General features: G+C 39.5%; 1 protein-coding gene across 3 annotated transcripts in view; it reads right to left on the bottom strand.

Moving 5' to 3' along the window:
• The window catches only part of LOC129211365 (contactin-3-like), a 112257-nt gene that overhangs the window by 64813 nt on the left and 20749 nt on the right, over positions 1-26695 (bottom strand). For all 3 annotated transcript variants that reach the window (XM_054838364.1, XM_054838365.1, XM_054838363.1), the window contains exon 2: positions 16952-17086. In XM_054838364.1, coding sequence (XP_054694339.1) covers positions 16952-17006 — 55 coding nt within the window. In that variant the 5' untranslated portion in view covers positions 17007-17086. The remainder of the gene's footprint in view (positions 1-16951; positions 17087-26695) is intronic.

Genomic DNA, 26695 nt, shown 5'->3' with positions numbered 1-26695 from the left:
AAAAGCTAGGAGAAAGAAAAACACAGGATGGATAAGACAGAACTGACTTAAAGAGAGGCTACAGTTACTTTTAAATGGAAGCAAACAAAAGAGCTATACACAAAGATGAAAAGACAAATAAGAGTAGCATATGCTATTAAGAGCTGAAGCTATGAAATACTAAGGAGAAAAATGGTAGATTTTGTTAACCAAAGCAGCTGAATATTCAAAACAATTCTTCTGAAAAGAATATAAAGTAAAAGCAGAAAGAGATGCGTATTAAGAAATCAGAGGTTCAAAAAATAGCTGAATGCAAAGGAGTGTGAACAATCGATACGGAAATGGAAAACACAACTGTTAATATCAGATTATTAACAATCAAAGGCATCATATCAGGCGCTTCTTTGGTACTCGGGAACAAGTGATGAAGCTTGCTGGCAAATTGCGAACAAGAGTTCAGAGAGCAGATGAGAAGCTGTGGCCGTGCAGAACCAGCCTCTAAACCAACAAACCCAATAAATCACTGACTCATTTGATTGTTTAACTTCATTACCGGGTAAAATACTATTACATACAGTAGAAGTAATCAATATAAAAGCACTGGGAAAATACAAACCATTACACATTGCAATGACGGTAAGTTCATAAACAGAAACTGCACTCAACGACACGACAGCTGCCGTCTTACACGCCGGGGGTTTGAATAGATGTCCCCAGACAGCAGTTTCAGCCCATCATCTACAAGCTCTCCTTCTCTCCATCAGCTCTGAGAGATCACAAGGCTATCCACACTGCCTGCAAAGCACTAATATAATGCGAGCATTTATATGAAGTGGGGTGTGTGAGGGTGTGTGTTTGTTTTTTGAAATGGTACCACCTGTAAACAACGAATGTGATGGACAAAACACTGATTACACTTGAGTCTTCAGTTATTCCCATACATCATTAATATTTAAGAGTGGTTTGGCTAGTTTTGGGTAAAGAGGTCTTGACTTGCTTACTTCCATGGTAAGTGATATTAGGAAAAACCCCATCTGTACAACCTTTTAGTAAAAAGCTATAAAAATAAGAGTGCTAAGGAAACAAGTGAAGGCATTTGAAATTCAAGTGGTAAAAATGCCTTCCGGCTAACTGGTGAGTTCATCTTTCCAGTTTGCTCCATCCTCCAAAAACTAGTGCAAACATTATCCAGACCACTTTCTTCTTTGCTCTTCTTGCAGCAAGAGAGTTAAAAAAGAAAATGCAGGGATCATTTGAGCACATTAACCTCCTTGGAAGAGAAGGGAACGAGACAAGATCTTTAGAGAATTGCATTCTGTCTGCCTCCGCAGTAATGGCATTACACTTGAATGAAAGCAAAATTATGTGGAAGACTGTTAGTTTACTGAAGGGTCAAAGAGATGACAGCTGTGGCAGGCGGCGGTAAACCTTTAATATGCCATGATGTACCAATGTGCACACCCTTCGGTGGATGAATAAATGTGGCTGAACAAGGGATTACACCTGAACAAGCAACTGCATAGATTAATAAATTCAGCATCAGACTGTTCAACAACAGAAGCTGAGGGAGCAGAGAAAAACAACTGCCCAGAAATACCTATCTGTTCTTCTGCTACTCCGTTTATAAAAGCAAATATAAACCCGGTGCTACTGAAGAGAGTTTAACAGATTGAGACATGTACATGAGGAGAAAAACCCCAAAACACAGTGGGACCTCAAATCTTTTTGTTGGTATGTATGCAGAATCGTTAAGTGACAGATGCTGTATGTGCAGATTGATCTCCAGCCTAAGCCAAATTGCTCCGCGTAGGGTGATGTAATCCTCAAAAGTATATCATTAACTACGATTTAATAAAAAGCCACGGGCTGAAAAAATACAGTTTCATAAAAAAGAAAGAGGATCTCTCACTGCACAGGGCTGAGAGAGGTAATAACAGGAAAATAAAAACCAGGTACTGCATCTCTTCTCGTAAGCAGGGAGAATTTCCTTGGTTATTCAGTGAGACTCCTCACAATTCACAGCCTGTGCCCTGTCACTGCTCACTACCATATTCTGCTAGAAACACTATGTAAATACATTATCGATACAAAAATCACGACAGAAGGAATGCAGTGTAATAGCAGTAGTTCTGCGAACTCCATCGCTTTGGTGTTAAGACATTGCCTTTGCTTCGCCAGCAGCTATACCGACAGTAAGCATCGGGAAGCAAAGGCGGCAGGTCAGCACCAAATCAGAGCCCTGAAAAAGTACATTTAAAGTAAGAGGATACACAGTGAAGATATTTAAACAGTTATTCTCAATCCCTCCTAAATCTGATGTTTGTTGCATTGCAGCCATGGGTTACTTACAGTTAAAAACTTACTATATATTTATATATTCATTAAGTGTTAGTATAATTTGGGAGATCACAAGGAAAATGTGCTTTTTTTAATACACCTTTTAGCAACACCATTTTTTCTATTTCAGAACTTGTTGCTGTAAAAAGAATTCAGAATTATTGTTTTAAGTATTTATTTCAATTTTAGGAGGCTCCAAATCCAATACTTTTATTAGCCATGAAGGGTGAAGTACGACACAGATAAACACATCTGTGTTATGTTGACTGAAACATTTTTTATGTTTGATTTTGTAAGTTGTAAAACTACAGATGAAAGATCAAAGCATTAAATTCCTATTGAACGATCCTATCAACTTCAATGAGCTTTAGATCAGGCCCCTAATGTGGTATTAATGTAATGTAGATGTTTTTAAGTATTATCTTAATATTATCTGTAGTATGCTAAATGGGCTAACAAGACCCCATTAGGGTAACTCCGACAAACAAAACAAGGGTTGAAATTATTTCCCTTAGTGACGAGTCGCTTTGATTTTTCAGTGACTATAAGCTCTGGTTTTGCAAATAAGCCATATTCCAGAGGTTTAAGAGCAGTCCTGAAGTGCAAAAATCCTAAGCAAAGTCACTGTTCTTCTAAATAAGTAACTTGCATTATCTGCAAAAATTAAAATGAAAAACATTTTTTGTTTAGAGCTTTACCAGGAGGGTGAGGAGAAATGCCAAAATTGTTAGTTATTTACAAAAGTTCTTGTACCTACAGATTTCAGAATTGAGGTATTAAGTCCAAATACCTAAAAATACAATGGATCGTATCGATCTCATCTTTATGTATATTCTGTGATTGAAAGAAAACTTTTAGGTTTTCAGAGCTTTAAAAAAAAAAACCAAGCAAACAAGAACTTAATTTTGATAAGTTAGATATTCTATTTAAGTTAAAAACAACTATTGCAAAAACGTAGCTGTTAGAGAAATGAACAAGGGGGATTATGAGCGTGAAACACGAGCGGGCTAAGAAGTGAACAGCCCATTCCTCACCCACCGTAGACAGTGGCCACACTTTGAACGCCTGCAGAAAGTTTGGTAGCAAGGCTGCGCTCAGCAGGACTCTGGCAGCAGCTCTCGAGAGGTGGTAGGCAACGAGGCGCACGCAGAACTGCACATCCACAAGACCTTTATTTCTCAGCGTCAGCACTAACAGCACCGCAACCAGGTTGCGTCGCCGCTTCACAGCAAGCTGTTGCCACCAGGACCGAGGTAGCGGACAATTAAGTGTGTCCATTATAGCTATAGAAGAAAAATTTTGATTCAGAGCAATTTACATAACTATCTTCCATTGCACTTCAGTTCAGACACTTAATATAATAAGCACAATCAAATTAAATATTTAACATGAGAAAAAAATGTACAGAGATGAAGCAACAGCTGCTTTTTTCAGCCTCATTTGATGCCTTAAAATTGGAAGCAGATGCAACTAGCAGAGGATGTGAACCCTCTTGTACAAACCGGTTTCGCACTCTGACTCGGGGCTCATCCCCGTGATACGGAGGATCCCAGGACCCTCCCGGGTCTGGATGGGTCTGGCTGTGGAGCTGTGTGCCGCTGGTCATGGACCGACAGGCTGGACACAAAGCCAGGGTCAACACAGCACCCAGCTAAACCTCTGCGCGTACCCAACTTTCTTGTAAGAGATTCCAAGATACACGAGGAGTAAAATCACGGCAAGTTAAGGCTTATCTTCACTAAAAGTGGCACTTTTCTTCAGTTACATGAGCTATAATGTTGCAGGTCATTAAGTCTGTATTTTTGGATGGGCATGTCAGTTGGCTTTCAGACTTTTTGGAAGAGTTTTGCCCAGACAGCCTACTGAAACAGTGTGAAAATTTTAGTCCTCATGAAAAAGCTACACTGAAAAATAATGCAATAAACAACAATCAATCTTTTTTTTACCCATAGCTTGCTTTTTTTTTTTTAATCTATCCAAAATATTCTTTCCCTTATTTCTTATGCCGGAAAGTCTCTGCTCTCTCTCCTCACCATACTCTTCTCCTCCACAAGCTATTCATGCGCAAGCTTTGAAAGATAGCAAGAGACAAACAGATTTACATTAAAAAAAAGAGATAAGGTTGCTATGGGAATAAGAAGACAAAAACTGTTACTTAATCCAACATAAAAAGGATGAGAACTGGAAAAAACTCAAATGGAATTGAAACTGTCACCCCAACCGATGTTATGATCAGCAACAACTGCTTTTTCTCCCTCATTTACTCTACGCTTTCATGTAATTTCATTTTCTCTTCAGATACTATTTACAGAATACAATAATTCAACTTAGGATCCAAAAAACTTTAAAAAAGAATTAGAAGCAATATTTTCCAATATGTTGCTCACTATTGTCACTCAGTTGTGAACTCTTGTGAAAGCTGAAATATGACCACTCTGCATCCATGCTATCAATGTAGATCTGGAATTTGACATGAATTTTTAATTTGTATTTTATATATAAAATCTAAAGAAAATAGATTCAGTCATACAATTTTCTTTCTTTAAACTACAGTCTATGGTCTGTAATAAAGTTTTGCATAGGTTATTAAGTAAATTCAGATTAAGTTTTTTCTAAAGCTGCAATCACAAGCAATTCTTATAAATTTTGAAGGCAGAAGGAACTGTCACACCGCCCCCTCTCCCCAAAAGTCAAGGCACCATTAATGTCAGCAGTTTATCTCAAAAAACACCGTCTCTTATCAGAGCTTGCTGGAATCGCTTCCCAGCTAGTGCAAAACATCACGGGAAGAAATGAATCTGTCCCATTTTTAAGCTGTTGATACAGGATAAATGTTTCTTCACATTCTGAAAAATGTAGGGAAAATGTATTTCCTGCCATTACATATCCCCATAGCTGCCTTGACTCATTAAATAACACGCCACATGATCTCCCCACGCAGTGTACCTTAAAAATGAGAAATGTGATGAAACCTTAAAAGACCCAATTCATAAAGGCTCTACCGATGGATGATCTCTGGCACCATGAAGACCAGAAAGCAATCTGGAATGAACTAGCTGAAGAATTTCTTGAACGTATGGCAGAGCTTTAGAAGACTGGTTCTTATTTGTACTTGAGCTCTTCCAAGCTACGCAAAGGTCTCCTAAAAGTGACCGAGGAGCAGATTTGAAGCTCCTTGAAGGTGCCATTGCAAGATTCATCGATGTGAATCAAATCCCGTGTCTGGCACTAAGGCTGTGAGTGCCACAAGTCACCCGTTATCTTCAATGTCATCAAATTTGCCATTCAGTTCTTTACCAATAGCAGTACCTTTATCTGCCACCTCTGAAGTATGGGAGAATCCTTAACTGAATCTAACATTGAGCTATTTAGAGATTTTCTATACTGCTTCCAGAGTTATAAATAGATGTAGGAGAAACCAGGATAAAATATACACTAATTATCCTTGACTATGCAAATTAAGCTGTTTTTAATTCAGGTTTAAAACATTCCAAAGTTCTAATTGCACAACAACCGCCAAAGGCAAATGAACACTACATTTTTCTTTGCAGTCCTTTGCTTCTTGCTGCACCCGAAGAGGCACTGAATTATTTTGCAAAGTATATGCCTTGTGTGCAAGGCATGGCTCGCGGTTCACCGGGGACAAGGTGGCATTTCAAGCCTCTCCAACCTGCGATGGCAGAAGAATGGCACAGGAGTCGTGAAATTTTCTGCTCATTTAAAATAAGCTCCTGACATACTCCATTGCCTCTACTAAACAAAAGTGATGCTAATCCACCGATTCCTCACACTTGGTGCTTCTTAACAAAACGACACTCACTACATGGGAACAAACCCCAAGGTGCATTTAGAACAATGCAGAAAGTCTCCGTTTTGTGACTCTCTTCACACAGACCCTTGCAAGGGACGTTATACTTTTTCCTGGCAATTTGAATGGAAACTGCCAAGTCACCTGCACAAGGCCATCACAAGTTAAACTCAGGTTTCCTTAAAAACCCACAGCCCTGCGCATTAGGCCATTCCAGGTTTCTCATTTTACACTGCAGGGAAACATCCAGCTGGATTCAGAACACAGAGTTTCTTACTGGGTATCATCAAGTTACTCCACACCTCCCCTTCCTCCCTAAGGCTTTCTCTTCTCCTCTGTGGGATTAAAACACTCTGACTGGATCAAATAAAGTGTTTTCTACATTCAAATGTTTCTCCACCGAGTTCTCAGTTCCCGAACATCTGACCCCTCGACTATGCGCAAGGACAACCAAGCACAAACACATTCACCCATGTGTCATCTTCTGCCTTCTCTTCCAAGAGAGCAAGCAGCACCTGTCTAGAAAAAGGTCTGCTTTCCTGCCAGAAGGCACCTGTTTGAAATGCTTTTGACTTTGTTATAAAACTCCTAAAAAGTCAACAAGAAAGTCGTAACTGTTTGTTCCATCCAAGAAGGAAAAAACATCATGCTACATTAAACAGCCATATTTTAATATTCTGTTTATAGTTATGGAAATTTTGTTCATTTTAGCATCAATAAGTTCTGATTGTGCTAATCAGACAAGAATATAAATGAGCTTTTATTTGCTTAGGTTTTCAGACAAGTATAGTAATATGGTTGAGGTTAAGCTTTTGCTTTCCAACCTTCTGTTATTTTTTACTGAAAACCAAGTGTGAAAATTATGTTCTGATCGCTGATAAATACTGATCCCTGAAATCTCATCACTGATTTCTACGTTCTGTATCGGCAAAGTTAAAGGCTAATATTATCCCATTTGTTATTAAACAAGAAACTGAAAGGTTAATTATGGCAAATATCAAGCTTTTGTCCAAGAGGCTAGCACCAGCATATTTAATATTACCAAAAATTAAAAATCCAAAGCATTAGTTTTGAACATGATTACTGAGAACAACAACAAAAAACAGAAAACTTTCTTCCGGAAGGCTTTTTTAAATACAAGATGAGGTATTTATTCTCAGTTCTGTTTTCCAGAACATCTGCCAAATTATTCAGCTTTAGATTTCAACTGCAGTGTACCGTCCCTGTTTTTCAACTGTCATTCACAGCCACTTTAATATGTTTTTTCCCAACAGTGTCCTGAGCTTCCCAAGGAAGGGGCTGATACAGCTTATGTTCTGCACAGCAAAACTCTCCCTTAGTCCTTTTCCCTTGTGTTCCCTCCTCAATGTCTTTTACCCTTCTGCTTGCAGAGAAATGGTTTCCCCTTGCCCACCTTGGTACTTCTATAGCATGACTCACCTACAAATCTCCAGCCTTCATAAAGCAACAAGCATCACTAGACCTCTTTCATGGTTAAGAGACAGAAGATTAAAAGGTAGTACCCAAAATCCTGGGAATTATCACACTAGATGAGACTACTTACACATCTTTGTCATCATTTATTCTTCGGCATTAGCCAACGATAGATACTTCATAAGGTAATTTACAGATTCACAGATTGGTAGGGGTTGGAAGGGACCTCTAGAGATCATCTAGTCCAATGCCCCTGCTAGGGCAGGATCACTTAGACTGTGTTGCACAGGATGGCATCCAGGCGGGTTTTGAATATCTCCAGAGAAGGACACTCCATAACCTCTCTGGGCAGCCTGTTCCAGTGCTCGGTCACCCTCAAAGTGAAGAAGTTTTTCCTCATTTTCTTCCTGTGTTCCAGTTTGTGCCCATTGCCCCTCATCCTGTTTCTGGGTACCATTGAGAAGAGTCTGGCCCCTTCCTCTAGACATCCACCCTTTAGATATTTATAAGCATTACTAAGATCCTATCTCAGTCTTCTCTTCTCCAGGCTAAACAGCCCCACCTCTTTCAGCCTTTCCTCATAAGGGAGATGCCCCAGTCCCTTAATCATCTTTGTAGCCCTAATTTAATCAATGAAGATAACTGAACAGCAAGCCGGGGATATTTCTGTCTAGTTTGCTATCAAAAGGCAGAAGAAACTTTAGAATGACTATTCAGGTAATGAGTGAAAACTTTATCTTCATTTCATTTCATTACACAAACCAGCAGAAGAATGGCAAAACAGCCAAGCTCTAAGCTTTTATCTCTTCAGTTGGGACAGCCTGGCAAGTAAAGAATGAGTTTAATACCTCCTGCTGGGGGACAGGGAAGAAGAGATAAGCTAATGCTTTAGAAGAGAAGAAAGAGGGATTCCTGCTTGCTGAGAGCAGATGACAGCCTCTCCTAGGGGCAGCTCCTAATGTCCCCTCATACTACTGCAGGATGGGGACAGAACAGGAGGGCTGATGTTGGGGTGGAAGCTGGCTGTCCTGCAACAACTTCCAAGATCACGCTTCTTCTGAAACTCAGAGTTGCCAGTGTTGGACCAAGCTAACCTGAAAAACAGATGTGGAGAAGCTCCTGTCCAACCTTCACCACGTGGTAGGCATGCTACGTGCTAAGGAAAGGCTACCTACCTTCAAAAGCTCCTTTCTCCAAGGTGTCTGAGACAGGAGGCTGAAGTCGTACAACAAATAAGTAGCCATATACTAAATATCAGACAATGATCTATCTACCAAGAAACTCAAATAACAAAAAAGAGCTCCATAACCTTTTACGAAAAATATATTGGAACTACGTGCTATATTGTATTGCACTTTAACCTGCACTAGGCAGAAGAACCGTATAAATACAGATGTACGGCCTTCATGCTCAGTAATATTTGCAATAACAAAATTTTATTGCAGGATAAAGCACTTGAAAATTTCTTCTTGGTAATTTATGTAAAAAATTACAATTGCCACTAGTCAAAATTTCTCCATTTAAATGTCATAAAATCTGTGATGAGTTTAATTACTGAAGATAAAGAGAGCATTTGTCTTGTTGAAATGAAGCATCGATTGTCTGGAGGTGAGGATTCAGCTTTAAGGTTAAACAGTACCTGCAGCAAGTAGCAGCTGCTTTTCAAGAGAAGGTTTTCTTCAGCTTGGAAAATGAAGCAGAAGCCAAGGAGACTCTTCAGAGGTATTGAAGGTCTCTCTTCAAAAAGAACTTTAATATCGCAGCATTTTCCACACTTAAGGAATTAAATACTGTAACTAGTAAGAGTATGCCAACCGTAGAAATACAGACTGCTACAAATCCACTGAACTTGGAGAAAGTCCATTAGACTCAATGACAGCCTTTACATTGACTTGGACCACCCCAGGTTTATATATAGCTAACAATAAAAGCAGGGGATCCTGATGAAAGAGGCTATATTTATTCCCTCACTTAATTCCAAGGGAACGGGTTAGCACGGTTCTCTGTTGCTGCTCATCTTATTGCAATATTGACGAAGAACGAAAACAAGCCGTAAAAAGCCTCTCTCAACATGAGCGTGCTGCATTGGGTCGGCTGAAAACAGAAAAGCTCGCAATGCTAAGGCACAAGTGTGCAAAAAGAGTCTAGTTGTATTAAAAGCAAGAGCTGCAGCAGGAAGGCAGAGGCAAGATTTACACTGGTTCATAGCAAGAGGTGAAACTGGGTCTCCAGTAAGCTACCACCATCTCTCAGTTTATAGGCAGAAGATGCCTGCAGCAGGGCAAATTTCTTGCCTCCTAAAGGTTAAATATCAGGCTGGTTGCTGTATCCTTTGTTCACCATAATAGAGGAGTAGTTAGGCTTGATAGTATGTTGGGTTTAAGTGCAAAGGGATATCTACAATAGGTGCCTTTTCAGATTTACAGCAGCAATTTTGTTTCTGTTACCAGATCTGCGTGTAGCACCAATGACATCAAACCATTGACAGAAAAGCAGAACTCCAAGAGTGGTTCCTCATTTTGGAACTAATTCAATAAGCAAACAAAATTTTCTATCAGTGTAATGAATCTTGTTAGCAACATACAAGCAATCCAAAGCTAAACAGTTCTGACAGTTGCTATTGGCATAGATGCATTTTAACATTATGACCATACATGTATAATGTACAAAAAGGATATTACTAATAATATTCAAAACCATTACGCATTAAGATACAGACTGGCTCTGTCTGAATGCTGTAACTCTTAATGAAAACTGAATTTTAACAAGAGCAGTGTCATATTAGTAAGTGATGATAGCTTTTTTTTTTTCCTACAAATGGATTCTCACCCATACAGAAACTCCTCACCAAAGACTAAATCAAAATTATTGCAAGTTTCTAAGAGCTATATCTGTTTTGCACAGGGGAAGGTAGTGCTGGCGTTCTGCCAAGGTCCAAGAAGCCGACACTAAGAATTACACATTTATGACTGCAAATATACTCCTACATGGGATTAGTTTCAATACAAGCATTCACCAGAAACACATGAGTTATTTCCTCATCTACATTAAGTCAACAACATGTTGATGTTCGGTACACCCCTTGTTTTCAAGAAATACTGAAGCAAAAAAAAAAAAAGCACTCTTGTGCCTTCAAAAGGCACAGTAAGGATTTGAATAAAAATTCAAGCCTGTCTCCAATTATACTGGATACAAGAACGAAGAGGAATATTGTTCACTGATCTTACGGAATCCTGGTATTTGAAATCTGGGGCAAGAGCAATGATATCACACTGTTTTCAGTAGGATCTCCCTTTTTGCCCCTCCAAATCAATCTGGGATAGAAGACTTGGGGTCAAAGCAGGAACCTGACTGAGACCCTTTGTACATGCCCAAGCAAGCAAATCACCCACCACCTCATAAGATCATATTCCAGATGTGGAGAGCCAAGCTTTTCCTCTGAAGAGGATATTTCTACTTTCCTCGTGGCATGATTTAATAGCAACAGTAAATCAGTAAGAACATGGAAGCTCTATTTTCCCGGTCTTTGGAAAATAAAGGAGGAGTAAGAATCCTTCCTTCCAATTTCATAAGTCTCCTAAACTTGATACTAATAAAGAGGAGAGCTGTGGATCTGACACATGACATTGCTGAGCCTGAGGGTTTAACAGAGTTTTTTCTGTATTAGACTGAGAAAAAAAAAAAAACCAAATTGAAAAAAATGAAAATGAAACAATGAAAACACCTGAATTGACATAAAGAAATACATATAACATGATCTAATTTTAAACTCAAATGGACTATTATGTAAGGCAATGGAAGGCAAACCTTCCTGTTGGCAAATTTCACTGTGAAGGGCCAAAACAGCAGCCAGGCTTCAATGTCCAAATAGTTTCTGCATGTTACAGTAATTTATTTATTTTTCAGCCAATGTTTGTAATGGCTGGAGCTAAAAATAAGTTTAATGATTTTTTGTTTGTATGTTTTGCTCTATTTAGATAAAGCGCAGTCAAGATGGTGTATCCTAATGCTATTTGTGGTGGCAGCAAGTTAACACAGAAAGTTAGTCCAAGTGGATTCTAGAGGTCTGGCCCTAGACACGCTGTTTGAAACGTGCCCTTTCATCTCCTGAAGAACAAAGATTTCATGCATTTACACACACAGTTCTCCGTGTTTCATTTCTTTGAACTTTCTCTTTAATCACAGCTTTCTTTCCCCTTCAAACATCCTTCAAAAGTTGTTTTTCCTCTTAATTCTCAGGAGAAACTTTAAAAAGATACCTTTCCAGGGAGAACAGCAGTATAAACCAACTGAAAACAGTAGAAAATTATGAGAAAGGAAAAGAAACTAATGATGTCCATGCTGCTGTGACAGGCTGGGTGAGCAAGCGAGCAGCACTTGGGCCAGCTGGGGCCGGTGGAGGTAGTGCTCCCCACCGAGCTTGGTCCTTCTCTCCAGCTGAGCAGTGCAAGAAACTGCAGCAGGAAAATGAAGCCAAAATTAGCAAGAGTGGTAAGAAATGCCAGCCGTCATGCAAACTGCAGAGCAGCAGTTTACGCACTCACGAGAGAGGTGTTTACCTTATTTATCTTAGATGTTCACCACGTTCACCAGCCACTGCAATCGCAGCGCACTTCTGCATTCTGGAAAGGAAGGAACTGCTACCCAGTTCGCCAAAAGAGTGACATCAGCAGGGTCACTCGGGAGGGGGAAGTAGTAACACACTTGGAATTGATTAATGACTTCACCACAGATCATCACTTCATTTTGCATTTTAACTGTTCATGGGGTTTTTTTTGCATATTTTATTCATTTTACCTTTGAAGTTTGTCTTCAGAGTAATATAAACATAATAATATTAAAGTATGTGTTTTGAAATTTCTTTCCTAACAAGGTAGACATTCTTCTCACTTGTTTGAAACTCCATACATATATATTTAATGCTAAGTAATCACCTTTTTGCTCCCCAAGGTAAATGGACAAAAAGACCGCAGGATCATTAGTCATACAGATATAAACACACATCAATAAACAAAAACCCAAGGGCCTATTTTTTTTTTTTTTCATTAGATACTCTCACATCCCCACTTTGATGATCTGTGGAGATTCACATAGGATAAACAAAAAGCAATTCAATATAGGACACTGCAATAAGGGAACTAGTTTGAAATACACTATCTGTAAGGACAGAGAATGTCAAGGTTTATAAGCCAAGATCAGCAGCATCTCCATTTCCATAGCTATGATGTTATTTCATAACACTGAGCTGCAGACAAGTCTTAAAAGAACTGTCTTTTTGCTTATAAGCAGAGCATAAGAAAAAATTGTTTTCTATAGAGTCTCAGAATACCTGCTGATCTATCTGAATGATAGGTTAAAAGTAATATTCTCAAAACTGTTTAACAACTTGTTTTAAGTTTACAGTGTGCTCTTACTAAAATCTATTTTGAAATAAATTCAACTATTGGATTTCCAAGTGGATTTTAGAAGCACACTGTTCCAAAGGTCCACTAATAATATTCAAGCAACCGAAGCAAACAGGTAATGTTAACATTAAACATATGCCCAGTCTCCAAATAACAGAAGATCTGCATGTCAGGATTGAGACCTTTCATGGAGTTTCAAGTGAGATGGGTTAGGCAGCTGGAAATGCTCAATTCGGGCATTTCAGCAAATTACATCTGGCTCAAACTCTTGTCTCCGCAAGTGCCGACTGTAACTCCCAGCAACATTCTCAAAGATGGCAATATAACAACATTAAGTCAGCGACAGACATCAATTATGGGTGCTGAAGGCTTCCAAGCAGTCCTGCTCCATCAAACCATCTGGCTTTTGGGAATGTGAAAAATAGTTTTTTGCTCGACTTCTTGCTGGTCTTCCAATCTACCAACTCCCCACGGCTCCTATATGGACATTTGGGACGTACCCTAATTGAAGGGATATGAACTGAAACAGATGCAAAGAAGGGCTAGCAGGAGGAACATGGAAAGAGGAGCCTTGCACAAAACCAGAATTAGTAATTTGAAATACTAGCAACATTTTCCTTGATACTGCAATGGTCATTGGAAATTAAGTATTTTACTAGTAGAGTAATTAGCTGAATAACAAACATTTCTCTATTAGCAAACTCAATGACAGTCAATGCCAACTTCACTATTGAAAATATTGAACTTAAGAGATGTGAATTGATAAATTGCAGCGAACATCATCCTTTTCATACTGTGTCTCTTTCCGCAGTTACATTTGTATAGAACCACACATTTATTACTAGATTTTTTTTCAGCAAGTCGTTTGGTAGACCTGCTGTTAATACAGTTTAACTTGAGAAACCTTCCCATTCATCCTGAATCCTTAAGGCAATCCTTCTTCTCAGGCAGTGAAAACAAAACTTGCTTTCATCTAAGTTGCTTTCAAATATAACCCAAAAGAACTGAGGTGACATGAAATAAAAATATGAGAACAATTAAAGTATAAAAAGGTCCTTCAACAGATGGGTGAAAAAAATCTTTCATCCTTGTAGAAGGACGTTACGTACTTCTCCACACAAATCACGACCAAGGTCAACGTGATCCAAGTGAAGCTTTGAGCGTGTCACACCAATAGTTCTACAGATGTTGCAGCTCAAAGTATTTGTTTGCCAGTCTCCAGCCAGTGATGTTTACAGCTTTCTCTATATCACTGCTTGTACCACTTCAGCAGTGCTGGGCAGACTGGGAGAGCCCGGTGCCGTGTAAGGGTTAGCCTGCCCTGCTGGCTCTGAATCTTACCTTGCGTATTATCGCAAAGGGGTTTTCTATTAAAAAAAAAAGTATTTAAAATTCAACACATCAAGTCAGAAGATTTGCATGCTTTGCAATTTAAAACTATACAACTTCAATAAGGGTAAAGTGATTGTTGTTTTTCAAAAGAACATTTTACTGGATGTTACCCTATGAATGTAATACTGAGGTTTTTAGCCTTCCCCTCTTACACTACCGGTATCTCAGATATTTGTGACGATTCAGAGGATAAGTATTAAATTGTACAGATGTAACTAAAAACTACAGCAAGATAGAGTCGTTAGTCCTTATCTTCCTTACCTTCTATCAACCAAAACCAATTTAGAGGAATTATTTTTAACAGATTAAAGACCAAGCCTTTTTTTTAGCATCAATACTCATGTAACAGTTAACATAACCATGAACATAATGAAATCATTCTACTACAAATAACATGCATAATGCCAATCACTAACTGAATAATTTTTGTACAATAAATCACTTCTTACGTTTTAGTTAAGTATTGCAACGTAAATATAACAAAAGCAATATCCAGCAGATCAAAACCAGCAAGACTACACTTTGAAAAACATATTTAGGTAGCTAATCAGTTTTAAAGTTTGGATTTCACCTGTTTTTTGTTTGTTGGGTTTTTTCCCCACAGTATCCTTCATTACATCAACTAATCACTTTAAAAAAAAAAATGGTTTGGCTTAGTCTATATTTAAATTAACAAATAATATACATCCTTTGATTAACAGCTATATTCAACAGTCAGCAGAAATCCAAAGTTAACGTATGAGAAATTCAGAAGTGCATACATACATTCTGCTACAACAAATTGTTTTGCTGACATTTGTAATGTCAAATTTTGCCAATTCAGATGCGGCAGTGGCTAATTGGCCTTGTAAGTAATTCCCCAATGATAACAGAGATGTAGCAGTAGACATTACAGATAGTGGACTTATATCCTTCAAGTCATTTTAAAACTGCAAACACATTTTCAACTTCAGGCATCTCCCTCACTGTTTTGGGATTTTCACGGGCTCAAAGGGAGTCATGCTTATTGCATGGCTTACACCACGGCAGTGGGACGGGACAGACTAACACAGGGAAAGCATGGACCCAGAAGCCAGACAGTATCTACTCAAAAGTAGTATTAAAAAGGTAGCTTTGCTCCCAGCAGTTGAAAGGGGAGAAAAGCAAAGCCCCTCTATTTTAACCAATAATTCTGTGCAAGTCTTGTATGATTGTTTCAGTGTCAGAAATGCTCAAGACCTCTTTCAGAAAGCAATCCATAAAGTAGTCCTGCAGGAGAAATAATTTATATCTTTAAGTCCCTTGGTATTTTCTTTTTCTGTAGAAAAATGTTTCTATTTGATAGAGACAATAATAGCACCTTTCACTTTACAGATTGGTTCAACAACGTGGCTTCCCTTTCTTCAAAGTTTTTGACTAAGCCAAAAGCAAACCCTGTCCTTCTGAGTCCCCATATGAAGCTAAAGGCACACACCTTACTCACAGGTATGTTTCTGTGCACCTCGTGCAGGAACGCAATCCTCCCGAGGGCAGCCAGAACATCAGCACGGGTTACAGGAGGAAGCGGGATGAGAGAAGAGCCTGCACAACACGCGCTGCACTATCAGTACGTTGTCACAGCTGGGTGACTGCACAGGCCAGCCACAGCATCAAGGCGTGTATCTATCTGTCCCTGCGCTAGGGCTGTTGCAAAGAAAACACATCTATTCACAACAGACCCAGGCTATCAACCATTTGGTTTACACGTTTCAATTAAAGCACGTGCACATACACTACCCTCCTTCCCAAGGTAGCGCGGGCCGTTCTGAAGAGGATGCACGCAGGTAATTTGGGCGCCATCAGCTACATCTGTTCTTCGCAACCCTGGCGATGCCACCGTGCACCGAAGTCGCCAAGAGTCAACCCCCGAGGACAGAACAGGGGCCTCTCCTCTCCCTCACACGCACCTTGGCATTACTAGGGATGCTCAAGCAGAACGCATGCTCAGTGAAGAGATCACCAAGAAAAGCAAGGGACTGCTGCTGCTGCTGCTATGAGCACTGACCTCAGTAAGGGAAAGAAAAGCGACTCAGAAGAGCTAACGCGGCAGGAGAGAAACCACCTGAGAAGCAGCCCAAGTTCCAAACACTGAGAATTGTCTGGCGTAGTAGGAAAAGCAAACCTATGAACTGCTGAATTGGTGCAGTGATAACTTAGCACTACTCATAAATAAATCTAGAGTAAACAAAGTTTTGACAAAAGCTGCAGCAATCATCCCCAGTTATAGCAAGAATTTAGAGTTTCCAGCTAAAGAAAAACACATATTGCAGCTATTAAATCACCATACCTATGATGCACGCATTACTAATACATCCTTAATGTATTCAAATACCTTCTGCTTGCTTTGAAAGCATAGCCTTATGTAGTAACTTTGGAGGAAAAAGGTTGTTTTAACTCATTCTCTGATAATATTTTGTATTATTTAAGAATGGTATTGTATGCTTGGTTTCTAAACTCTACAAGGCATTTGCATTTCAAAGCCTCCGTGATTCTATTCCTCAAGTGCAGTTCAAATCTGGAACCTGGAGATTTATGCATAGCTCTAAACTGGAAGTTAGAGATTATTGGATGTTGTTACCTCCAAGACAGCCCACAAGTGATACCAGGAACAGCTGTTTCCACAGCAGCAGCATCTTCGGTCACCTAAATTCAGTAATTCTGGTTCAGTCTCAGATGAACTGTATGTTTAGTCTTCCAGGTGGCAAGGTTTAACCTGTTAAAAGAACAAACATAAAATTGAATCCCATGATGATCCTTAAGAACTGGCTTCCTTGTTAACGCACTTTTTAAGAAATACAAAGTTGACAGATCCTCTAACGGTTTGTTTGGGGTTTTTTTTCCCTATGACTTAACCATCATCAGAAGGGTATATACATGTATCGCATTTAGGTGTGCCTATGTGGCGTCAGAAACTATATAACCCAGCAGGAGCTGAGCTGACAGGTATGGTGAGAAGAAAGAACTCCAAAATCAACTATCTCCAGCGTTCATTTACTTGTAAGAAACAGAAAGGAATAGAGAGTACACGAGGTATAATCCTACACAAGGTACAGTCGTTTAACGCAGTTGTTACAAGAACAGCTTGCATTGCACTTGCCTTGTATACACTGTGCTAGCAACAACCTGAACACGTGCAGTGACTGATTTAATTAAAGCCGTGTCTAACCCGTTCCTTGTTGTTGTTTTCCATACCAGGTCTGTACTCAATATGCATAACAGCGTTGCAGAACTCTGAAGAGGAAGATCTAGCAACCCAAACCACCACCAGCGAGCACATCGCACTCAAGTGCGTCAGGAGTAACGACATGCTATGAACGAATGTGCTAGCTTCCACTTCTGCCTTTGTTACTGGCTAGATGATAAACAGTTTGCCAAGGTCTGCTAGGCTGGGTATGACATTGTTATTTTACTTTTATTTTTTCCTAAAAAAGCTTTACAGTAAAATTTTCTGAAGTTGTATGACAACTGTGGCCGTTATATTTGTCCGTGTCACTTCCACGGCATCCTCTTTTTTCAGAGGAAGGGTAGCTGGACAAAATCTGAGGTTCTGCAGTACACAGACCAGAGCAAACGCATCCTTCTGGAATTAGTCTACGGATCAATGCACAGAAATATTAAGGTCAAGAAAGCTGCCATTAATTCTGAGGAGGCAAATATGAGATGTCTGAACTTGATTTTTCCATGTGAACTGTATGTCACATTACAGTTGAAAGTTTTTAATACTTCTGTAAATTGGGTGTCTGAATTTCAAGCTAAGCACCCCAGAAAAAAAAAAAAAAGAATCACACACTCCAATACATCCCCACCCCATGACTCACTGGGAGAACTGCAGCTCCCCAGAAACACATCGCCTGGCCCTTTGCCACAAGAACTGGATCTTTTCGCATCCTGCCGTCCCGGCTCACGCAGGGTACGCTATGAGCTGCCGCAGCGAGGCACGGACAGCAGCATCCTCTCCTCTGCAAGCATAGGCACTGCCTTCTGACTTTTTCATCTGTTTCTAAAGCAGGAAATAAATCCCAAACCTCACATTTCTATCCAGTAATAGATACTGATGACTCGAGCAGGTATCTGCTGCCAGCAAAGCTGGTACAAGAGGGAAGCTCACTGCAGGGGTACAGCAATTCCCCAGTGGCTAAAAAAGAGGGGGGGGAATATCCCACCCCCAGGCAGCTCTCTGGATTGCACAGGTTGAGGAACCACACTCGGTTCTCTTAGACTAAAACCTGAAGTAGTTTATCATATGCAACTAAAACATTATTGGTTTCCAAAAGCAGTCGTGTAAGTACAACAAATTCTGGTTAAGTTTTCACGTTAAAACACACACAACAGCGTTTTGGCAACGTTATAATTCTTCCTCTCCTGGAGCCAAAAAAACCCTGAAGTCAGAGGCATGTACTGAGGACATTACAAAAAGGAATGTAGAAACCTGTTTTGCATCAGACTAGCAGTTCAAGACTTTTTTTAAATTAAAAAAAAATAAAAATACACACAACAAAGGGAGGAGCAGCTGCTCCCACACCATCAGAAGCCACGGCTGCACCAGGGCCACAGCAGCATCTTTGAACACCCCGAGTTTTGGGCTGCAATCTGAAATCCTGCCTAAGCATCACCATCCTAGCCCATGGAAACTAGTGATTTTATAGCTGTAATGTTTGCCCTGAGAAGTGAGGATTGCCCGAAGGGGAAAGGGGAGGAGGTGGAGTAGGAAAACCAAAGTAGGTCACTCTTATATGTCAGCTTGCTTACAGTCTTACAAGGAAGGGGGGAAAAAAAAAGAGATGGAAAAGCTAAATTAATTTGATTTTGTTCTTTAAGTGCTCTGGGCAAAGCAGAACATAATAGATCCATTTCAGGCCACAAAAAAGTACTTTGGTAGAAGCCAAAACATTGAAAAGTTTTATATGTGGGTATGAGGTCATAAAAATAGATCCCAACCTCTGCCTGCATTATATTTTAATATCTAAAAGAAAGAATGGTAGTTAACAGCTAGCTAACCTTGTAAGATTTAAATTACTTTAAGCACCTCATTTTCACTCTGTTCTGGAAGATTTTCTTAATCTAGGATCTATTCTTGCATTCCCAAAATTTCATTCTTAAAACATGACACTTAGTAGTGTTCAAATTTATAGCTTTAGGCCAGATAAGCATATCCTTATGCTCAGTAACAGGTCAAGTCTTTACAAAGGAAGATGCAAATTCATATTTGCACCCATTTAATACCAAGCAGACACCAAAGTAAAAGATTCTTGAAGTTCCTCCTCAGCTCACTGTTGAGCAACAGCTTCCCATTAAAGAAAGGAAGCTAAAAGGAGGTTTTCTCTGCTGACGCCATCCCAGAGCGCTGCTGACGTCATCTCTGCCAAGCTGGAGGACGGTATGAGGCTGTTCGTAGACCCTCAGTGAGTATTTGTCACTGGAGTAAGGTTGTTACTTTGAAATTGCTCCAAAAATCGTGTATTGAGTACCACTGCAGCTCAGCTTTACTCTAACCTTTTTTTTTTAAAAAAAAATAGTTATTGTATTCATCTAAAAATTAGATCCCCGTCAGAGGTAACAGACAAAAATCCACTCTGTTAGAAAGGCTGTAGTGAGTTACTTTTCATAATGTACGTATTCCAATTACCTAGCACATGGAAATAATCCGCATCAAAGCTATTCACTGCCAATGCAGGGGTTCAAAAAAAATCAGCTGACAACGCCGAGCATCTTTGTTACCTTCAGAGCTCCAGGATAACCCCGGTCATTTCTCAGATCATCCACATTCAGAAAGAGGCGAGGAAGAGTACAAGAAAAGGTCCCAGCTCCTTGCCATTTGATTGTAATGTTTCGAGTATGTCACACCTTACAATCGGAGAGTAATGTAATATTAATAGCAAAGAATAGTTTTACCTCTCCCTCATTTTGCAGGAGCAAAGGGGCAGATCCACAACACCATTCTGGTGCTTTTGGAAATAAATGGACTTAAATTACCTCCACAGAAATTCAGCACTTTGTATGTAAAGGCCAGAAAGAATAAAAGACAAGCAGCACCTGCTGTGGGTGGAAAAGATGGTAAAGAAACAAAGACAGTAATACCCACAGAATATGTCAAAGGAAATATATTTATACTTTTAAAATTAGAAAGCTTCCTATTAGTTAGTGCTCTGGTTTCAGGAGAAGCTGAAGATATTTCAAAACAGTAAGAAACCAAACCTGTGAAGTGGTGCAAACACACCAGGAAAAAAAAAATAACAGTTTTATTGTCTTTATTACTCATTTCTTTGACTTTTAGAGATAAATAAATTCACTTGAGTTCCTCTGAGAAGTCTGTTGAAGACATTCACAGGATAGCAAGAAGAAAACCACCAACCACCAGCTAAACAAATCAAGTAGGATGAAAGCACACAAGTATTAAAAAAAATTCAACTTGATTTTTCTTCCTTCAAAATTAGCTTTCTAAAACATATGCACTTTCAGATCATAGAATATAGCAAGTGATGGACAAGAAAGTCTGAAAGAAATAGAAAGTTTGGGAAAGGTTCAAGAGTCAGTAATTTTATTCAGTGACCTTAATTTTTACTACCCAGCATCGAGTGTAAAAAGCAGTAGTTCCCCAAAGGTGGAATTTTTGTTTCTATATATAGAAATAGAACTTGTCAGATCTGGCTGACAAGTTCAAGTTAAACTTTGAGTACGAGCTGGAGGAATTTGGAGCGTCACTGAGTCTAAATTAATCAGAAATTCCTGGAACTCAGAAGAGCTACAGAGACCTAGAACTTATTTTTCCGTATTGATCACAAACCACAAAACAGAAAATAAACTGATGTACTGACACTAGAGGTCAGCATATCTTTGCAAAGGGAAAGAACTATTACAATCTCATCTTGATAAATTATGAGATTAACACTGTACTTGATAATAGAAGTCATCTCCACGGGGCATCATAAAAACGAGACGCACTGATTAGTGTGGAATACCCCTCAGCCATTTCAAGTAGCCCATTTCTATTTTGGGGAAGCAGGGGGGAAAATTTGAAAATACCCATTTCTCAGTTCCCTCAAAATGAAATTACTAGCTGTAGGAGATTACCCAATTTGCTTTGTTTCAATGAGGAATACCTACACAGTGGACTCTTACCTTCCACATCACTGAACCAAGCCTCTGTCTTTTACAGTCCATATTCTGACAGGAACCAGTGCCATGATGAAAATATTCTAGCTTTGGAAAAGTGAGCGTGTAGTCACCTTACACGCTCAGAAAAAACCCCAAAATGTCTTTCAAACACAGCACAATCATAGGCTTTTAAAAATGCAAAAAGAAATACAATAAAACCACTACAGAAGTACTACATTTGCACATCATTTATCCAGTTGGTCTTTTTGTAATACTCACTAGTCTCCCGGCTTTGCTCTGATAACCAAGATAGCCCAGTTCACTGGGATCCATCTCTGTTGAGATGACTTCAGCTCAAAAGTGCTAAAGATGTATGGAAACATCAAATCAAGGGCGGACCTACCCAATGCCAGAGCTGACCACAGGTTTTTAAATTTTTAATTAAAAAAAAAACCCAACCCAAAACTTATATCTGTTATTGGTTCCACTGACACAGCCACGGTGCCAGCCTAAGATGAGCACGTCTTTCCTTTCTGAGTTCTCAGAAGGGCTTTCTGTCACTTGAAGGAAATAGTTAATTCAACTCTGCCATCATCCAACAGGCAGATCTAGAGATTAATGTACCCAAGTAATTTAATGTTAGAGATTGGAAAGGCTTAGAAAAAAACAAAACGCAGAGGAAATATCGAATATTACAGAGCCAGTATTGGCAACATACTTCTGAAAGAAATGCAAACGTACCTGAAAGACTGTAAATAAGTAAGAATTAACCAGTTAAAAGCTAAAGCAGCATGACAAAGAACAGAGTTAAAAAAACCCGCTAAGCAATACCATGACTTTTCCAAAGAAAAGTTTAAAATGGTGCTCCAAGGAAAATTGTGGTTGCTCTGACTCCTTTGGGGTCTCATTAGATCTTTGTTCCACAGCCGCATGGTAGCAGCACTCATTAGCAAGCAGCCTTTGCAGGTAGCAGTTGTGAGGCTGCCTGTGGCTCTTCCTCAGCCTTCCTTATCCCTACAGGGATATCAACAATAGACAAATCATCCTGATGAAGTTGGACTGTAAGTGCAGAAAGGGGGAAGAAAGTTTTCAGAGAATCTTCACCATTACCAAGCACTAAGTAGGATTAAAGTCATCTCCAGTGTGTCATTAGCAAAGATTTAAAAGCATCATTTAAAAAAAAAAATAATTTACAAAAGCTTAAACTAGAACCACCAGCAACTGTTCTGTGGAGAGTTTTAGTGCAACTCCTCTTGTCTCACTGCATTTATTGACTCTTTCAGCCATGCTTCCCTGCTTCACCTGCCCATCCATCCCTTGCACTTGATCTGAACCTCTCCGGTACATGGACCACACAGGTGGTGCTGGTTTACAGAGCATCTTCCCTAGCCCCGTACTTATTTTAGTCCCTGCTTTTCCCACTGGAGCAAAGAACATTTGTAGTAATTGAATGCCCACTCTCCCTGTATACTAATCTCTCTATAAAGAGTGTCAAAGAGCGTCTCTACTTCATCTCTCTTATTCGTCATGACATTAGGATCCTCTCTGAATACACCACAGGGTTACTGAACTCAGTATCTGCAGTTCTTCCATTTAAGAGCTACAACCACTAAAGAAGCTGTAACTCACCTGAGCCTTTTACCGTAGGGAGCTACTCCATGCCAACAAAAGCGGTGAAGTTGCAAAAAGAAAATAATTATGGAATGACATTTATCTTAAAGTCCTCGGGAATCCTACTTTATTTTAAGACCATCACCTTCCACAACTCAGCGTATCAACAGCTCGAGAGCCTCTTTAAATCTAGCCAGAGGTCTTTACTTCGCACCGCCTGCAGAAACAACCCACCTCAATCAATTTTGGGATGCCCATGGGAACACTTCACAAAAGAACCAGCTTTGCATCTTTCCCTAAGTTTACAGGGGAATGTTTACTTGAAACTCTTTTAACTCTTTCAATTTAATCAATTGCATGATACAATTTAAAATTAATAAGTCTTTTAAGCAACAGTAACTCCAGAGCCAATGGACACGGAAGACCTATTCCGAACACAGTGAGTCAAGTCTGATGATATGTTTAGTTACTGTCATTAAAAACTAAATCATGTCTTTTTTTGGTGTTGGTACCGCAAAGGCATTACACTGAGAGAGCAGGTTAATTTTTCAAATTCCAAATATATCTGTAAGAAGAGAATTATATTGCTCTTTTCTACCTTACTGCAGGAAACATCCACACATTGGTAAATATCAAAGTTCATAAGACAAAGCAGATTTGGACAAAAGTTCACTCTTGGGACCTTAAAACTTATGTCGATACTGCTTGCTTTTTCTGTCCAGCCAGTCATGGCTTGCTATTAATCAGTTTACCTGAACCCAACAAATAAAAATATTTGATGTTTTCTTTCCATAATATTTTGAAATAATTAATTTTAATTAATATATTAAAAACAAACAATACCTCTACTCACAGAAGAAATGGAATTAAAAACACTTATTAGACAAAACACCTGCTGTGACAATATTAACTGCAGAGGCATCAGCCAAGACATTTGATCGCAGAAAAAAAAGAAAAAAAAAGATGGCCCTTGAGCCCTGAGGAGCAGACTTATAGGTTTGCTGCAGTGTTCACCTGCATACAGACTTTGTGTGCCCAAGGTACCATCAAGCTCAATTCCAATTTCCAAGTAAAAACAAACAAACAAAGTCTTATCTTCAGTGCCAAAACTGTACTTCCAAATCATACAGGAGGAAAAGGTGTTTTTACAGTGTACCAAAACTTTGAGGCTGCAACTTCTTAGTAAAAATTCATTACCTAATCAGGAATCTTGTCTGTTCAGCACAAAGGAAAGTTTGAAATTCCCTACAAGTGTTATTAAAGTTTAAAAATAGATATTTTTTCATATTCACCAGTCATCGCCAAAAGCTAACTTCTGCTGCTATTTTAAATATCTTCATTTATTACCGTTATACAGATAATAATCCACTGAAATATAGATGAACGTAAATACCTACCCAACCCATGCTACACAATATCAGGGCAACAGCTTCTTACATGTCAAACCCCTACGATTAACGCACCGTAATGTTCAAACTGCAACGCACCCTTGATGACACGACCTGCGCTCTGTCTGTTAATTCTTCCTTTCTTGGAATAACAATACTTCAAACAGCCTTCTCCCCTCCTCAAAGGTAAGTGACCTGTCACAAATAAACTATTTCCTCTGTTATTTTCAGGCCCCTATTCCTATAATTTGTATGCCTGAGGCTTTCCCCCTGTAACTTTCCAACTGCAGACACCCTTTTGATAGCACATACGGGTCATCACCTTCCACCGGGCGCTCCAAGACACTTCTTCCAAAGGTCAGAAATTCTTTGAACGCAGATGACAAAATGTCACAAATCACTTCAAAATAATCTAATGCTCTAGAATTATGATAAATAAATCACAGCTACTGGCAAAATCAAACATGAACTTGGATGAACTACGCCTTGTGTAGCTGCAGTGGGGGGAAGGAGGGGACCTGACTACCTGGTTTCTATTTCTGTAGCTCAGACGACTACGATGTCTGCGTTTGCATTACCAGCTCTCCAGGGCTGCCCAAGAACGTGCTGACCATCAGCACGGCGAGCCCTGGGGTGGCAAGGGATGGAGATGATGAACCAATACTTAGTCTCTGCAAATCAGACTGACCTTTGGCAGTTAGGGTTATTATTAGCCGTTCCTCATTCCCACGTAAGGAGCCTTTGTATTAACGTGTGGAGAAATGGTCTCTGGTGAGGTACAAGTAATACAGTATTGCTATCCAAACACCTTTGGTTCCATCTCCTACAAATCATAATTTCAAAAAGTTTCTTTCATCCTGCATGGTTGCCCAAATATAGATCATCGCTTTCCATTGCATACATAATTTCACTTTGATATCCCTTGGCCAGAAGAAAGTTGATCCATACACATCTCGCCCCGTCCCAGCCAGCACTAACATCCACCTCCCGCAGGGCACCGCGACTGCTGACCTGGCTCCGAGGGTTACCTACACCAATTTGTCAGTAGTTCCCTCTTCATCAAAATTTTAAAGGCTGCTGAATTTCCAATAACCCTATCGCCCACAGTAATACCATCTAGGTCAAATATTTTTTAAACAGAATGTGCCATTCTCCTTCCTATTTCTCCCATACAGGAGTGTGGTACGGACGTAAAATCAGGGTATACGACAAGGAAGACTCATCCTACCCTTGAGAGGGGCTTCAAATCCCAGAAACTGGAATTCAAGCAGTTGTGTTTACCTGAACTGTGGCATCTAGGGAGCAGAGTAGTGCCGCAGAGCAGTAACAGACTGCCTTCGAGCACTTGCAAAAACAAAACAAGAAAGCTCAACACAAACCCCAAACACTTCCTAAACTCCCGCTCCCCTCCCAACACAGAAAGATTAAATAAATTAAATGACAGAACAACAAGCCTGACCATAGGCAGATCATTAAACGCCACCAGACGAAGCAGCAACGTAATCAATCCAGTTTAGAGAAACGGGCGTTGACAATATATTGCCCTGCAACTCAAAAGCACGCAAGCCTCCCAGGAATACTCTCAACACCGGGCTGTAGCAAAATTTACACAAACAGGCCCCGTGTTTAACCATTCCTGAGAAAGAAGTCACTCTGATTTACAAAGCTCCCTATTACAAACAGCGCTGCTCCTAGTCCCCAAAATACTCATCAAGAAGTACGCTCCAGCCCTTCTGGTCTCTCACTGCAGGAGACCGTACAGAAACTCAGCATTTCCACCCCATTAAGCTTTTCTTTAAACTGAGAATTTAAACTGCAACATGAGAAAATAAAACACTCTGTGTCTAATAACTTTATAGCTGACAAATTAAACAGTCAGTATACTTTGGGCTTGGAAAAAAACTTAGGGATTTCGTAGGTTAAACAGTAAAACATGTTGCTAGCTATGGATATGTATATACACATACACAAACATTTACAGCTAGCTGTATATAAAAAAAAATACGTGTAACAGTTTAATAATCTATACTAAACAGACACCTGCAGAAAAATGCCTTCTCACCCTCTCCTTCCTCTCTCCAAGCCTAGGATTAATGCTCAAGTACCTACAGGAAAATTTATTCCTCTTTAACAGCATTTTTGTCATACGCCTAACTCAATACAGGCAAGAAACCCTCAATGCACGACCACCTCTTTAGTTACTTAAAACACCCAACCAAAACTGAAAA

The sequence above is a fragment of the Grus americana genome, chromosome 11 (assembly GCF_028858705.1).
Source record: "Grus americana isolate bGruAme1 chromosome 11, bGruAme1.mat, whole genome shotgun sequence".
NCBI lineage: Eukaryota > Metazoa > Chordata > Aves > Gruiformes > Gruidae > Grus > Grus americana.
Note: the sequence above shows the minus strand (reverse complement) of the source record. Positions and strands in the feature narration are given on the sequence as shown.